Source organism: Lepidochelys kempii, chromosome 12, assembly GCF_965140285.1.
Source record: "Lepidochelys kempii isolate rLepKem1 chromosome 12, rLepKem1.hap1, whole genome shotgun sequence".
In the NCBI taxonomy this organism is placed as follows: Eukaryota; Metazoa; Chordata; order Testudines; family Cheloniidae; genus Lepidochelys; species Lepidochelys kempii.
This window is the reverse complement of record NC_136391.1, coordinates 17,632,654-17,646,616: the sequence shown is the minus strand read 5'-3', so window position 1 is coordinate 17,646,616 and position 13,963 is coordinate 17,632,654. Positions and strand designations below refer to the sequence as shown.

Here is a 13,963-nt window from a genome sequence, read left to right as displayed (position 1 = left end):
TGACCTTTTAATGGTGACTAGTAATGTGGGTTGGTTCAAAATGATGATGAATGATAATGAGAAATGCTTACTTCTTTTTAGAACCATTTGAAATATCAAATATCCTTACTGCTAGAGAGTGCAATCCAGGGAAAGCTTTAAAACAGAGGCAAAAAATACCTTGTAGACATACAGAGTAACCATCTTAACCCTGAAAATCTGCAGTTTGCAAATTATTTCATTTGACTCTAGGTATATAAAAATAAAAATACAGCTCAATGTTTTGAAACACAAATACCTAAAATCAGAAACTTAATAGAGGACCTGATTTCCAAAGGTGCTGAGCACCCATAAGCTCCCATTCTTGACTTCAAACCATTTTTACCTAGTTTTCAAAAGTTAGATTTATGTGCCTATTGCTATACACCACATATGGAAATTCTGACCAAAGTTTTTGAGATACTTGCAAGATACTTTTGCTCTCTCTTTTTTCTTTTATCCAGATACCTACGTTTGTCACAGAGCAATATTAACACCTTGCTACAGTTGTGTAAGGAATCAGGAGTTCACATAGACATTCATCCCCATATGAAGGAATCTGAAATCGACATCAATACTGTTCTCTCTTCAAACCTCAGTAGGATAGTGTAGAGCTTAAATTCCCTACCCTAAATTTTACTGTCATTAGATCAGTTTGTAATTTTCCGAAGTTCTGACAACAGCACATTAAATTAATTCCCATCTGTTGCTATCCTTTAAAGCTTTTCATGTTTTGATTTTTTTTTAAAAAAAAAAAAAAAGAGAAATCAACTTACACAGTTTTTCAAAATGTTATGGTTAGTAAAAAAAAGGCTAATTGGATTCAAAAGATGTTATTTGAATAACCAAAATTAGATCCACTTATTAGAATATTGTATTTCACTTACTCCCACTGGCTCAGACTGGATTCCAATTGGTTGTCGTTAGATCTAACCCCCTTTTACTACAATCGAATCTCTGATCAACACATTAATAACAAACAAAACCGTATTAGCAACACCAAGCCGTAAGAGGGAACCCTAAAGATAACTGTACCAACCCAGCCATCGGAGTTACACTACATCACACATTCACGGTGGCAGAACAACATGCCCGTGGCCTGATCAGAAGCAGCTGAATAGCTTCAGCTCCCCTTTCTTGAACCCTCCGGATTTGGCCCTAATTATACAAAGAAACTAGTTTTTTTACAAAATGGTTTTGTTTTTTTTAATTTTAACTTCCCTCTTCCTCATAAATGTGAGTTATAGTTCCTGTTATACAATATGTTCAGTTTGCTGCGTGCACACACACAAACCACCAAAGAGTTTAAATTGTTGTATGTGAAATGTTTGTTAACATGGTAGGAAAAAAGGAAATAAAATCACCTTCAACAAACCACACTGCGTGTGCCATAAGGACCATATTCTGGAAGGCCCCATCCTGGAATGTGTCAACCTCCCGCTCTGTTTCCTACAGACTTTAACAGGAATCATGGGTGTTCTGCATCTCCCAGGAGTAGGCCCCAATAGTCATGTCAACCAATCACATATCAGTGTTCCTAAATCCTAGTAACCGGTTTCCTGGTTTTGCCAGAGTGGTTGTTCTGCCCCTTTGGGTTCAGATAAAAACCCAACACTACAGCAGCAGAACCTCTCCTGAACCTCTCCAGAACCTTTCCTGCCCTGCCTCTTCCCCCCAAAGCCCCGCCTCTTCCCCTGAGGCCCCATTCCATCTACTCCTCGTCCCCCCCATCCTGTCGCTCACTGCTGTTCCCCTCCCACCTCCCCACCCAGGTCATGAGGGACTCACCTGTGGAGCCGGGGCTGGGAGCGGCCCTGGCTGAGTAGGTGCTGGCACAGGTGATGACCCGGCACATCGCCCCCCGCAGTAACCAGACTTTGAGTGTCCAATCAGTAGATCTGACCAGACACTGTCAGGTCCCCTGTTCGACCAGATTTTCCAGTAAAAAACCGAGCACCTGGCCACCCTACTTTCTATATGGGATTGTTAGTCAATTAACATTTTAACTGCATGTACTTAGACTGAGCCTGTCAATTTGTTTATAGTGGGTAAAATTTTCCAAGGTGCCAAAGTGACGTAAGTGCCTAAGTCTCACTGATTATAAATGGGACCTTAATTGCTTTTGACAATTGTAGCAAGTATTCAGAACAAGTTCACAATTTATATGGGATCATTTTACTGGGAAAAAAATCTTGCAGGACAACAGGAATAAGCAACAGACATTTTTGTTTCGTCTGAGACGTGGCTGCGGTCATGATCATGGATGGCTGGTGCCTAAAGCGAACAGCTGAATTATTACCACAAACCTGTATTGCTGAGGATTAGCCTTTAAGGAGAGGCAAAGTTCTTCACTGTTCAGCACTGTTAACCTAGCACCATACCATTTTGCAGATGAACACTATTCAGGGCTCTGCACATGAAAAAATCCCCTACTCTCTCCTCCTAATGATTTAACACATGCAAGAGTGCCCCTTTCCAATCAGTAGACCTCTGAAAATCTGCGGATAGCCGCTTTATATCGGTAGTATCTGCAGACAATAGTTGTGGATCGGACATCAGATGCAAAGGGGCCCAACAATCAGCTTAGCTAGATTGACACACTAACATTTTGGCTTTTTCTGAATATAAATTCTGCCCCATTCCCAAGATATTTTTAAAAAAAAACATTTTGGGGGGGTTGGGACAGCAGGTGAAAGATAGATTCCAAGTTTAAGAACCAGAGACTGATTTTTATCTCATTTATCTCATCAGGGTTCAGTCAGATACAATTCCATAGAAATCAATGGCATTACACCGACATATAAAAGTGTGAAACTAGAATCAGGTCAAAGACTCATAGTAAATCTGCTTCCTAGCATTAAAAAAACATCAACCCTACAATATGCTCCACTCGAGCAATTTGGTAAGGGGGGTTTCATTTGATAAGTATATTACAGATGGCTCTAAGATGCACGTATTTCTCTCATTGAAATATGCCTTTCAAAAATCAAGACATTAATTTTAGTTAAATTAAGATTTCATTCATTCTAAAGAATTTAAAATCACAGTTACGGACCCCATTATTTGTATGTTGTTTGTCTACTCAAATCATAAGATCATTGAGGTAGGCACTATGTCCTTGTGCTGAGCCTACAAAATGGAAACCACTAATTTGGAGTGGAGCCTCTGAAATATAAACATTTAACAACAACAAACAACAGTGGTTAAGACTTCCTAGTATTAAACAGTGTAAAAGGCATAATTTTCAAACCTGAGCTTCATTTCTTTTGGTGCAATTTTGTACCTACAGTAGATTGCCTCCACATTTTATACCTGCAGGAAAATAAATGAATGAACGGATTAAAGGGAAAAATTGAGTGAACAAATCATTGTGGGTTGCAAAACTGTGGCAAATGGAATCTCAGTTTAAAAATCATGACCAAAACACAGAAGTTTAAAATTTGGCTGTTTAAAAATAAAGATCTAGTCAAATTACTTTTTAGCCCTATACTGAAGCATTGCATCATGCAAATTAAACAATACAAACTCTTCAGCATAAAATGGCACAAAGCCAATTTATGTATCTTACTTGCACTGAAGCCAAAAGGTACTTCATGTTAATTAACATATCTTTTTTTTCTGGGTGCATTTATGAAGTCAGATGCATTGTGAGTATCCACCCAAGTACAGTAATAGGATACAGAAGTCCTAATAAATACAACATCAGGCATAATAGTCTCTTAAAACCAATCAAGATTAGCAATTACATTCAATTATTGTATGTTCCAAATACCATTGTATTTCAACTCCTTAGGATATCCAAGCTGGCAAATCATCAAATTTTTCTGTGACATTGCAAGCAATGCTCTGCAGAGTTTCAAAGTTTTCATAAACTCATTGTGCCAGAGGTTAAAATCCATGGTGCTAAAGAGATGCTTGTTTTCTGTAGATGACATAGTAGTTCTTTTTTTTTTTTCCTTTAAGAGTGCTTTATTGCATGTAAATCATCAGTTTGAGGTTTCTGACCTGTTAATGCTTCTATGATATTTTTCATTTTCCTCCAAAATCCTATTCTGTCCAATGGGTAATTTAGCCAGCCTGGAAAGGAAAAAGTGTTGGGAGTTAAAAATATTTTTTCAATCATGTCTCTTTTTTGTCTTTCCCCTTGCTAAAATATTATAACTTGCTAGTTACTGCTCTTCTTAAGCATAACCTAAGGCCATTGCCAACCCATACATTAATGATAATGTTTAAAGTACATGTCAAAGGACTGTTGCAAAGTACCGTTAACGCCCTCTGCCCCCATTCTCTTTCTTCCGCCGCTGCCATGCATTCTTACATTTCTAGAGTATCACATCCTTGAGAAGACAAGCTGTTACTAGCCTGGGAATCGTTCTCTTGAGCTTCATTCACTATCTTTTATGCACCACTAGATCACTGTACTTTCAGATCCGTGCATTCTGTTCAGTGCCCCAATCTCAATACTCCTTCTGTGGGCATTATAAACGCTTTCCACTTAAATTACCCTATGAGCTGTAGCTCACGAAAGCTTATGCTCAAATAAATTGGTTGGTCTCTAAGGTGCCACAAGTACTCCTTTTCTTTTTGCGAATACAGACTAACATGGCTGTTACTCTGAAACCTATTTGAGATCTATTTTTAAAGCATGGACGATCAAAACAAATTTTTAAAGGCATCCTCAATAATGGAGTAAATAAAAAAAAACAACTTAGTAGATGATTATGGATTCATTTGAAACAGTACCAAAGAATCATCAACACAGAGTTGGTACAAACTAGCTTCACTAAATCATAAGTAGCTTCTATCCTTGAAGCCATGAGCAATCTAAAAACATATTTCCTTTTATAGAATTTCTAGTCAATTTAAAATTACAGCTAACAATTTACAGAGAAGGAGTTTTAATATAAGCACAGGTATGTTAAATAAAAAATTTTTGACGTTACTGCAATATTTGTTTGCCAATTATGTGTGTTACATTCAGTTATACAAATATGTTACTATCTGTGATACACACATCATACAATATATGAAGGGTTGAATGCTACTACATAAAACTGTTCCTGTAATACGACAGTACTGTATAACATTGAAAAATCTCTCTCCTCTATGAGTAGAGTTTCTAACAGTCTAACTTAGCATGAAAGATAAAGAATTCTCAGCATTGCACTCTAGAAAGCACCAGATTTATGTATTTAAAACTCCAGTTTTAAAGTGAACACATCTTATTAGGAAGCAGCACCAAATGAAAAATATCCAGTGTGCAATAATCCATTCCGATAGCAATACATTTTTTCGACTTTCTAAATTCTTCCTCCCTCCCCCCATGTCACAACATGAGACATGTCATGGTTCTCAGAGTTTTTATTTTACCTGCAGTGATGCAAAAATAGGTTTCGTGGGGTGCTACGTGATGGATTCTGTGGTGGTTCCTCGGTAAAATGATGTGCAGATCTTGCAAAACTGTGACCCATAGAGGCAGCCCAAAGTAGGAATGGGACCACTTATGAATCTGATTAGTCACTGTGACAAAAATAGCTAGTGCAAACATAAAGCACTCCCAAGCATATGTCTCATGTATATATTCTGTACAGGGAAACAACCATTTGATTAGTAAGCAGTTTGTAAGACTTTATGCAAACACATTCAATTTTAAAAGCAAATTGTGCAAGAGAAAGCTAAGATTATGTCATTCAGTAATACAGAGATATAGTTATAGGCAAGAGAACAGTTCAGACTTTAATAGCTACCCTTATACAATAGCGTCAATGACTAAACAATGCTTATGACATAAACCATGAGCTGCTTTTTCCTGAATAGGTCTAAGCCAGAGTTGGAGAACTCTTACAGAGACAGCCAACCTATGCTATTTTCATTTTGGGGGTCCTAAGACATTAATGAAAAGCAGACATAACCCACAGACATAATAGCAGCCACAGCAACTACAGATGAGTCCATGCTAAACACCGCGTATTAACTTACACTCCGCAAAGTAAAAAGTGCGTTTTTGGGGTTTTTTTAGAAAAAAAAGCTCAACAGTCAAAACAGCTGGGAGTAAAAAAAGTTGAACTCTGGCATGGAAATAGGTCTCACTGAGAAGTGCCGAGTGCTGCAGTGGAAAACTATTTCAATCTGATTTACTTACAATTCACCAAAACTCTCACTGCACATGTAGTCGATTTTACATGGAGTTTGTGCTAAGCTCCTAAAAATCCAGCAGCTAGTGCTGCATTAGGTCCCACTGCACTGAAACCAGTGCACCTCCCCCCCTCCCTTTTTGGCAAAGTGATGGGGGTGCTAAGCATGTAAGAACTGTGCATTGCAGGACTATGCTGCTGTGTGGATCCTCCTTTTCCTACCACTTCCACAGGGGATGGCATAAGTTCCCCTATAAACGACTTCAGCCATTCCTCTTCATAAAGCAGCCTCTGTGAAATGGCTCAGCAGCTGCTGAATAGCAAATGCGTATTTTGCCTCCCTTATGCACTGGATAATAAGGTGATACCACCTAGCTCTTATCTAATACTTCGGGCTGGATATTAGCCAAAGTGCACAGGTAAGGAAAATGTACTGTGTGTGTATAGCAAATTTAGTCAGATACTCAATTTCTTAGTCCCTTGAACTAACAGGAGCCATTTCCCAATGATTTCGGTAAAAGGAATCCACATCCTGCCCCATCCCCCCCTCCAAAGCCTACTTCATCAAAGGGAACATGCACAAGGGCAGGAGATAGGAAAGCCGAACTTCCGTTCCCACGTCTGCCATTCTTTGCCCTTCACAAACTTTATTCATTCATTTGCTACCCTTTTATTATGCCTATTTCATATGGCACAGCTCAGCACAACAAGGCAACATTTACCATTCTGTGATACCCTACCCGTAACAATTTTTCTGTATATTTAGGACAGAAAGGAACTGTGGAATCCCTGACCCCACTGTGGAAACTGTTGACTCTAATCGGTGACTACTGGATGTGTGCCCGCAAATAGATAATGTGCGTGCATGCACATGCCCATACACCCACAGCGCTCTGGCCATGTTGTGTAACAATAACTGAAGCACTGTTGCACCCGGAGGTCTTTAATAGAGGACTGCTACCTGCTATCTTCTAGCAGCCAACTCGGGAGACCGTGAGATCCCCATTCTTTCTTTGTGTGTTTGTTTTTGGACACTGATGGGGGGAAAAGTCCCATGAAAGTGAAAGATTAGCAAGGAGCAAAAAGTGGGATAGCCAAGCTTTGTCAATTATATTAATGAGTCCACACAAATAATTTAATCTGTTTTCTGGAATATGTAACAACTTGTCGAGCATTTTTTTTGGATCAGAGAGAGCGAAAAGGCTTCCTAGTCAGTGCAGCACAGGCAAGCAATGCTCCAGATGACACTTAAATCTGTATTTCTCACCAAAGCGATCGCATTCACAAACCCTCAAGACACACACACACACACACAATTATAAAGACAATTATTTTAAGATATGACTATCAGAAAGGAATATTATGATTAAAAGTGATACTATTTCATTAGCCTCACATTTATTAGTTAAGACTTAAGTCTTTTGAAAAAAGGTTTGAACTCTTGTGTGAACAATCTCTCTCTGCCATTGCAATAATTTATCCGTTGTTCCCTCATACCACCACCAGATGGGGCTCAATTATAGCTGAATTAGTTTATCATTCTATAATTTTATATTCTATACTCACACAATTTATATTAGACACATTATTACTTTTAAAATACATTATAGTTGCATACTCTCTCCTCTAACAAAAATACATATTTTAATTTCCAACATAACCAGTATTATACCCACAGGACTTTCAAAACTATTTGCGACATTGCATGCCCTGTTTAGATTAAGTTTGCGTAAATAAGAAGAGCAAGTGTGTTCAAGAATTACAGTGCTAGTTTTGTAGCAGGCTTCTGCCTTACTGGGATCTATAACATATGGAGTGTCTCACTGCCTGTTGTGAAATCACTACAAGTACTTTAAAGCTTGCTCTCAAGCCAGTGCCTTGTCTAGTTCCGGGTTAAACGGTAGCAGCAGGATGAGATGCAATTTTATTAATTGTAGGTAGAAATCAATTACAATCAATCCAGAATTGTTTTTGCTTTATAAAAAGTAATTTTTACCTTAAAAAAAAAAAGAAAAAGAAAAAACCTCGTCATACAGCTTCAAAATTCAGTAATGGAAATGTCCTATTTTTATCACCTACTCTCTGGCTTTCTGGAGGCTTTCCTTATAATGTGGTGGGTTTTTTTAAACTTTCTCCTTCGCAGTTGACACAAGCAATAATTCCCATAGAAAATAACTGAGCTTCCATTTTAGATACTCAAATGTTTCAGGGCTGACTTGGAGAAGGAGAGAGCAAGAGCGAGGGCATTCGCCCACTTTCTCAGCCTAGGCAAGCCATGCTGGGCACTCTGGTCCACGTCAATCAGCAGCACTCTGTGCGTAGGATCAGCAGCAGCAGGGACCTCAAATGTCTGTTTGATTAAGAGGTGGCACCATGGCAGCCAAAAACAGGTGATAAAAATCACAAAATGGTAGAAAACACTGTAAGTTCTACAGATGCTTTGCTAGAGTGGTGGGAGGGACACGTTAAACATTAAGATGCACGCCCGTCAATCCATTCCCTTATTAATAGTTTAGAGCCATATTCAATATTTTAAAAGTGAATTTCTATGACTTCAGCTTTGCAGACTCCAGGGGGCTTATCAGGCCTAGCTCCTGCAGAGGCTAATCGTGATTCAGCAGCAAAGAGCAACACACCTCCCCTCATAGAGCCCCTCTGACTCAGGGGTTTGGCAGCACCCACTTGATTCACATGGGGCTTTCCACATCAGTATTTCCCGACAGATGTGGTCACAAGGGCATTTTCTCAAAAAAGGATTGACCTAGCAATTGATCAGCCCTCAAGATACGCTCGCTTTTAAATAAAATCTGAACACAGAAAGAGGTCTCTCTTTATATAACAATAGCAACACATCATGGTGTGAGTCAGCCAAACACTGATAATGTGTATTTTATGCCAAGATTTTTATCAAAAAGGGGAGGGAGGGTGCCTAAAGATGGGCTTCTAAATCCTTCTTTACCGCTGTAAACAAAACAGCCTGAACTTTTGTGAGCCCAGGTCATTTATGTAGGAGCCTAACCTTAGCCACCCATTTTTGAAAATCTTTGTCTGCATCTTCAAAACTTCCAAGTAGGGAATATAGGACTGTTTCCATGGCATTTTGATCATGGTGTCATTCCAACGTATTAGTATAAAAAAAGAACCTAAGCACCCTGCAACCACAAAGTTAAAATGAGACAGTCTCTTGGAGACCCTGAGCTTTCAGGGCCCTTTTCTGACTGTGTGTCCTGATTTCTGTCTTTTGCCTAGCATTGCTACAGCTCTTTGGTATTTTAGATCTTCACTTCCACTCTGTGCTGTGGGTGCTTTTCTGGGCCAGAAAGGAGGTCAGCTACCTTCTCTAGCCAGCTCCTTGTACACATGCTGCCTCCATCCTTGTTCGGCATACTTGACTGCAGGGTCTCAGCAGGGAGAAACATGGGCAGCGAGAGCAGAGTGGCCAGAGGCCACCAGGGAGAGGAGTCAGACAGTGAAGCCAGATATCTAGTGGGATTAGTACCATCAGTTCCCACCCGTTCTTAAGGCACATGATGTCTTTGGGTGATGGTCAGGAAAGGAACAGAAAGGCTAGCAGATGTGAAGGGAAAACAAGGAAAAGAGGTAGAGAGGATGGAAGTCACGATTTCGGACAGAAAGGTGGTAGGGGAGGGAGACAGAAAAGAAGATATCTCCTGCTGTCTGACTCCAAACATATTCCCAAGTAGCCAACCTGGCTACTAGTTCCACACAAGGGGAGAACAAAGGACAGAGAGGCCCATTCCAGGACTGTGAGAGTAAGTAGTGCGTCACCACAGGACACGGGGTAGGTTTGTCATAGGTTCAAAACACTTGGGTGAGCTTGGTGTAAAAGCTTTAAGAGCGTATCCTACCAAGCCCAGTCTCCAAACCTGTTGAGCTTCTCAGCTTTTTCAATAAATCATTTTGCAAATTCTTGTGTGTGTTTTTGTCAAATTGAGCAGCTCATGTTTTTATTTCTCCTGCTAGTCCTAGAAGCAGGCCAAGAACTATTTTAAAAGGGAAAATTGGAGGGTTTTGGTTATTTGTTTTTAAACTAAACCACAGCAATACTAGTTTTAACTGTAGAATTGAAGAATGCTGTATAAATTCCTACCCAGGCCAATCCATCTAGGGCATTTCAGTTTCTCACTGTCAGTGGAAATGAGCAGACAATACTTACAATGACCTTCCTCACTAATGTTTTACTACTTTATGTATTGGTATCACAATGGAATTTGGAGGGAGTAGGACAGGTTACCCTGTGGTAAGCACAGTAGCTTGGCAATGGCAGAACAATAGCAATACAATAGTACATTTAGAAGTTTGTATGTGGGCATGTCCTAAAACAAACCAATGGAAATACTAGGTGTTTATGGTTTAGAAACAAAGCAATTTTTGAAATTGTATAAATTCACCCTGTTGGCCAGTTGCAGTTCATGCCCTGATTAATGTAGCTCTGACTTCAAATCACTCTATACAGCTGTGAAAATACATTTTATACCAGAAGGAAAATACGTATTTAACTCAATTTAAGTTTCCTTTTCCTTTCTTTCTATGTCCCAGACCCACATTATACCTACAGGAAAATAACACCTCTGCAGCATGCCTAAATTTATTCTGGATTACTCAGACTATGCCTAATTTGAGACCAGATCCAGTTTCCCCAGGTCCCTACTCCAAAAAATGTGAGCTCAACGTGCTCCTGGCTCTCCCAGCTGACAACGTTACCTCCCCCACACAAGGTGAATCCCAACACTCCCTCTACATGGATCCTAGGAGCCAAATGTTGTGGCTCCACAAGTCCCCCTCATCCCAGATCCACGGACACTATCTTAATCTATTCTTGCATGGATTAAGCGTGGAAGCCAGATCCAGGACTTTCTGTATGCTCTGAAGGCACAAAGGGACTTGAGTTCTGGTGGATCTGGCCAGCTACGCATTTCTAGTTCCCAGCCTGCTGTATGGGGGTCATGGCTAGGGAGAAGAGGAGTAGCTGAAGTACCTCTACATGCCAGTTATTCCATGAGGCTGGAATGCGGCTGTGCACAGCTAGGCACAAGTTAAACCAGTCACGTGGCAGTTTTAATTACCTCCTAAATCCAGGGAGTTCGAAAAGTGGCATAAAGACACCTTTGCATCTATATCCTGCCTCCCCTGGGTTCTGTGCAGAGTAGAGTTTGGTCACAAAGAGTGAGAGAACATTTTGAGCCCATCAGACTCCCTTTACTAGACTGACCCTGGGTGTTCCCCTGTACTTACAGTGCCCAAAAACCTGCCAGATGCTGTACAGAAATGTATTAAAACACCTGTTCCCTGCCCCAAAGAGCTAACATGTTAAATACTGACAAGACAGGGACGGACAACAAGGGGGGGGGGAGGAGGAGAGAAGGGGAGGGTTCAGGTGGAAGAGAAGAGGCAGGGAAGAATCATAGTTATAGGATCACAAGGCAACTTCATTCTGGCACATGCACATCTTGTCATATTCCGTGCGATATGTTTGGTTTTTTTTTTTAATTACCACACCTATGGGTGATAAGGCAGAAGTGAGTTCACGTAAATGGGGGCAGGGGAAATTAAATGGTGGATTCAGAAAGCATGTTTCATGCATAGGAAAGAGGTGCAGCTGGGAGAAGGAAACAGAAGAGGCAGGGGGCAAGAAAATGCGATGGGTCAGGGAGGCAGGGCAGAGTGGCGGACAACTTTGGAAAAGTGAGAGCGAACAACAGAGTAACTTCGGAAAAAGGGGATAAAAAGGTAAATTTAGGAAGTCACAATAAATAAGGTATTTAAGAGCCAAGTACTGAAATATGACATTTGTGCTGAACCCAAACGTCATAAAAATTTAACATTTTAGTTTGAACAGATGCTTAATTGTAGGCACTTAATGAACCACCATAAACCAAAAAAGATTCCTGATATGGTTGTAAGCCAGGTACTATACTGCATAATGGCAGGGATAAATCAAGGAATCTCAGCCTGATGGTTTGGTAGTCACAATGAACAGTGTGTAGCAGATATAAAAACAATGTGCTAAATTCCAAACCAATTAACTCTAAGTGCTTGATTTAAAAAAAATAGATTCTATTTAAAAATTAAATAGACAAAAATTATCCCTGTAAATGATGGGTAAGGACAAAAAGTTGAGTAGCCTTCATTGAGGATCATGGAGTTAAAAACTGGGCTTCATGTTAAGCCCTACAGAATTCAATGATAATACTGAAGTAACACAGAGGGTCATAAAACCATAGATCCTTAGTGGGGATTTTTAATATTCTAATGGTGAGGAAGTTCTAGTCTCATCTACTTCCTCAATCACAAGGCAAAACATAAAAAGGAGGTAAGATCTGGGGTTGTTAAAGGTCCAGTAGGCTCAGCATCCATAACATACTGCACACACGGCTCTTTTCATTTGCACTAAAAACGGAAAGGAGAGTGATTTATTTTGGTTACCAAAAAATGCCCCAAAACTTGACAGGTTCTTCCCAAAGTTTCTACGGCTTTTCTAACATTTCCTTAAGCTAAAGAGCTGAGCCTGAACTGCCAAGTTTTGATCTAGAGCTGCACTTCCCCAGAGTTTGAGGGGATTTGGATCTGATGTTTTAGTTCAAGTTCATCTCTATTAAATATCCCTTGTGGAATGTGAGGTTAAATGTCTCTTCTTTATTTGCACTCATTTCACACTGTCCCTTTTTCAGCCTTTGGACTGGTTTATCAACAAATTAACATGAGATGTTAGGAAGATTTTTAATGACTGGTATATGTTCCTAACATTGTTGCCTGCAGCCCCATGACAGAGAAACTGCATAAATGTGAATCCAAGATTTTCAGCAGTTAACTCTTCCACTTGGAGCTGCAGCTGCTCAGATACCATCAGCTAGCTAAAACATAGCAAAAGACGGACATTGTCAAAAATCTTCTGAAGTGGCCAACAAGAATACCCATGACTGCTATGTACCGGACACTTGGGGAGAAAATGAAGATTGCATGCTATGACCAGATTCTCTTATTAAGGCCAGGGTTAGTTACGGGTACTCCGCACCTTGCAAGAGTGCTCAACACTTTGCAGGAGCAAGCCATAGACCAAATTACCTACATCTGGTTTGCATATGTACATTCTAAAATACAGTGCTGATGAACAGAGAGGTGAATTGATTATTCAGTTAGTGTCTGTCTCCCTGACCGCAGATTACGGAAGTTAATGTTGCTGTGGCAGGAATATAAGCACACTATGGAGAGCTCTGCAAATTATTTGAAGGAAAATTAATAGGAAATCTACACACTACGTTTATTATTTGTTAAATGCAATATGCTTGGCGTTGTACTAGATAGACAAAATCCAGAAAGCCCCTGCCACAAAAAGCTTTGAATTTAAGCATTATATAGGACATAATTCTCAAGGTACTATCATTTCTCTCACTTGAAAAGTTATCCACCTGTGTATTTTATGAAATCTTTTATTCCATTTTTTTTAAAGGATTCAGCTACGGCACCACATTTTGTCAAAGTGCTCTTGATCTGCATGTTTCTTCCCCCTCTTAAATGAGTTGTTAGTGGGAACTGAAGGGTCTGTTAAACCTAGAATACATTAACAAAATATATATAAAGCTAACTTGTGATATGCACTTTAAGAAACGGTTACACTGCATGTTTCCCAGCTTCTAGCTTCTTGATGCTCTCTGCCATGCTGTAGGTGGCATCCAATCAGAGAGACCGCCACTGAGGGCCAGGGAGAAGGGCTGCAGTTTTTTAATTTTATATTCCAGCTAAGTACAGGGAATATAAGACAGTAAGGTGTGTATAGCACGAATAATGAG

At 39.9% G+C, this 13,963-nt stretch overlaps 1 protein-coding gene across 1 annotated transcript in view; it reads right to left on the bottom strand.

The window, feature by feature from the left end:
* Nucleotides 1–2,069: 2,069 nt before the first annotated feature.
* The window catches only part of LOC140896499 (plasmanylethanolamine desaturase 1), a 77,612-nt gene continuing 65,718 nt past the window's right edge, over nucleotides 2,070–13,963 (bottom strand). The window contains exons 6-9 of the mRNA XM_073308424.2: nucleotides 5,389–5,601; nucleotides 4,024–4,095; nucleotides 3,791–3,940; nucleotides 2,070–3,330 (exon numbers count right to left, since the gene is read on the bottom strand). Coding sequence (XP_073164525.1) covers nucleotides 3,302–3,330; nucleotides 3,791–3,940; nucleotides 4,024–4,095; nucleotides 5,389–5,601 — 464 coding nt within the window. The 3' untranslated portion in view covers nucleotides 2,070–3,301. The remainder of the gene's footprint in view (nucleotides 3,331–3,790; nucleotides 3,941–4,023; nucleotides 4,096–5,388; nucleotides 5,602–13,963) is intronic.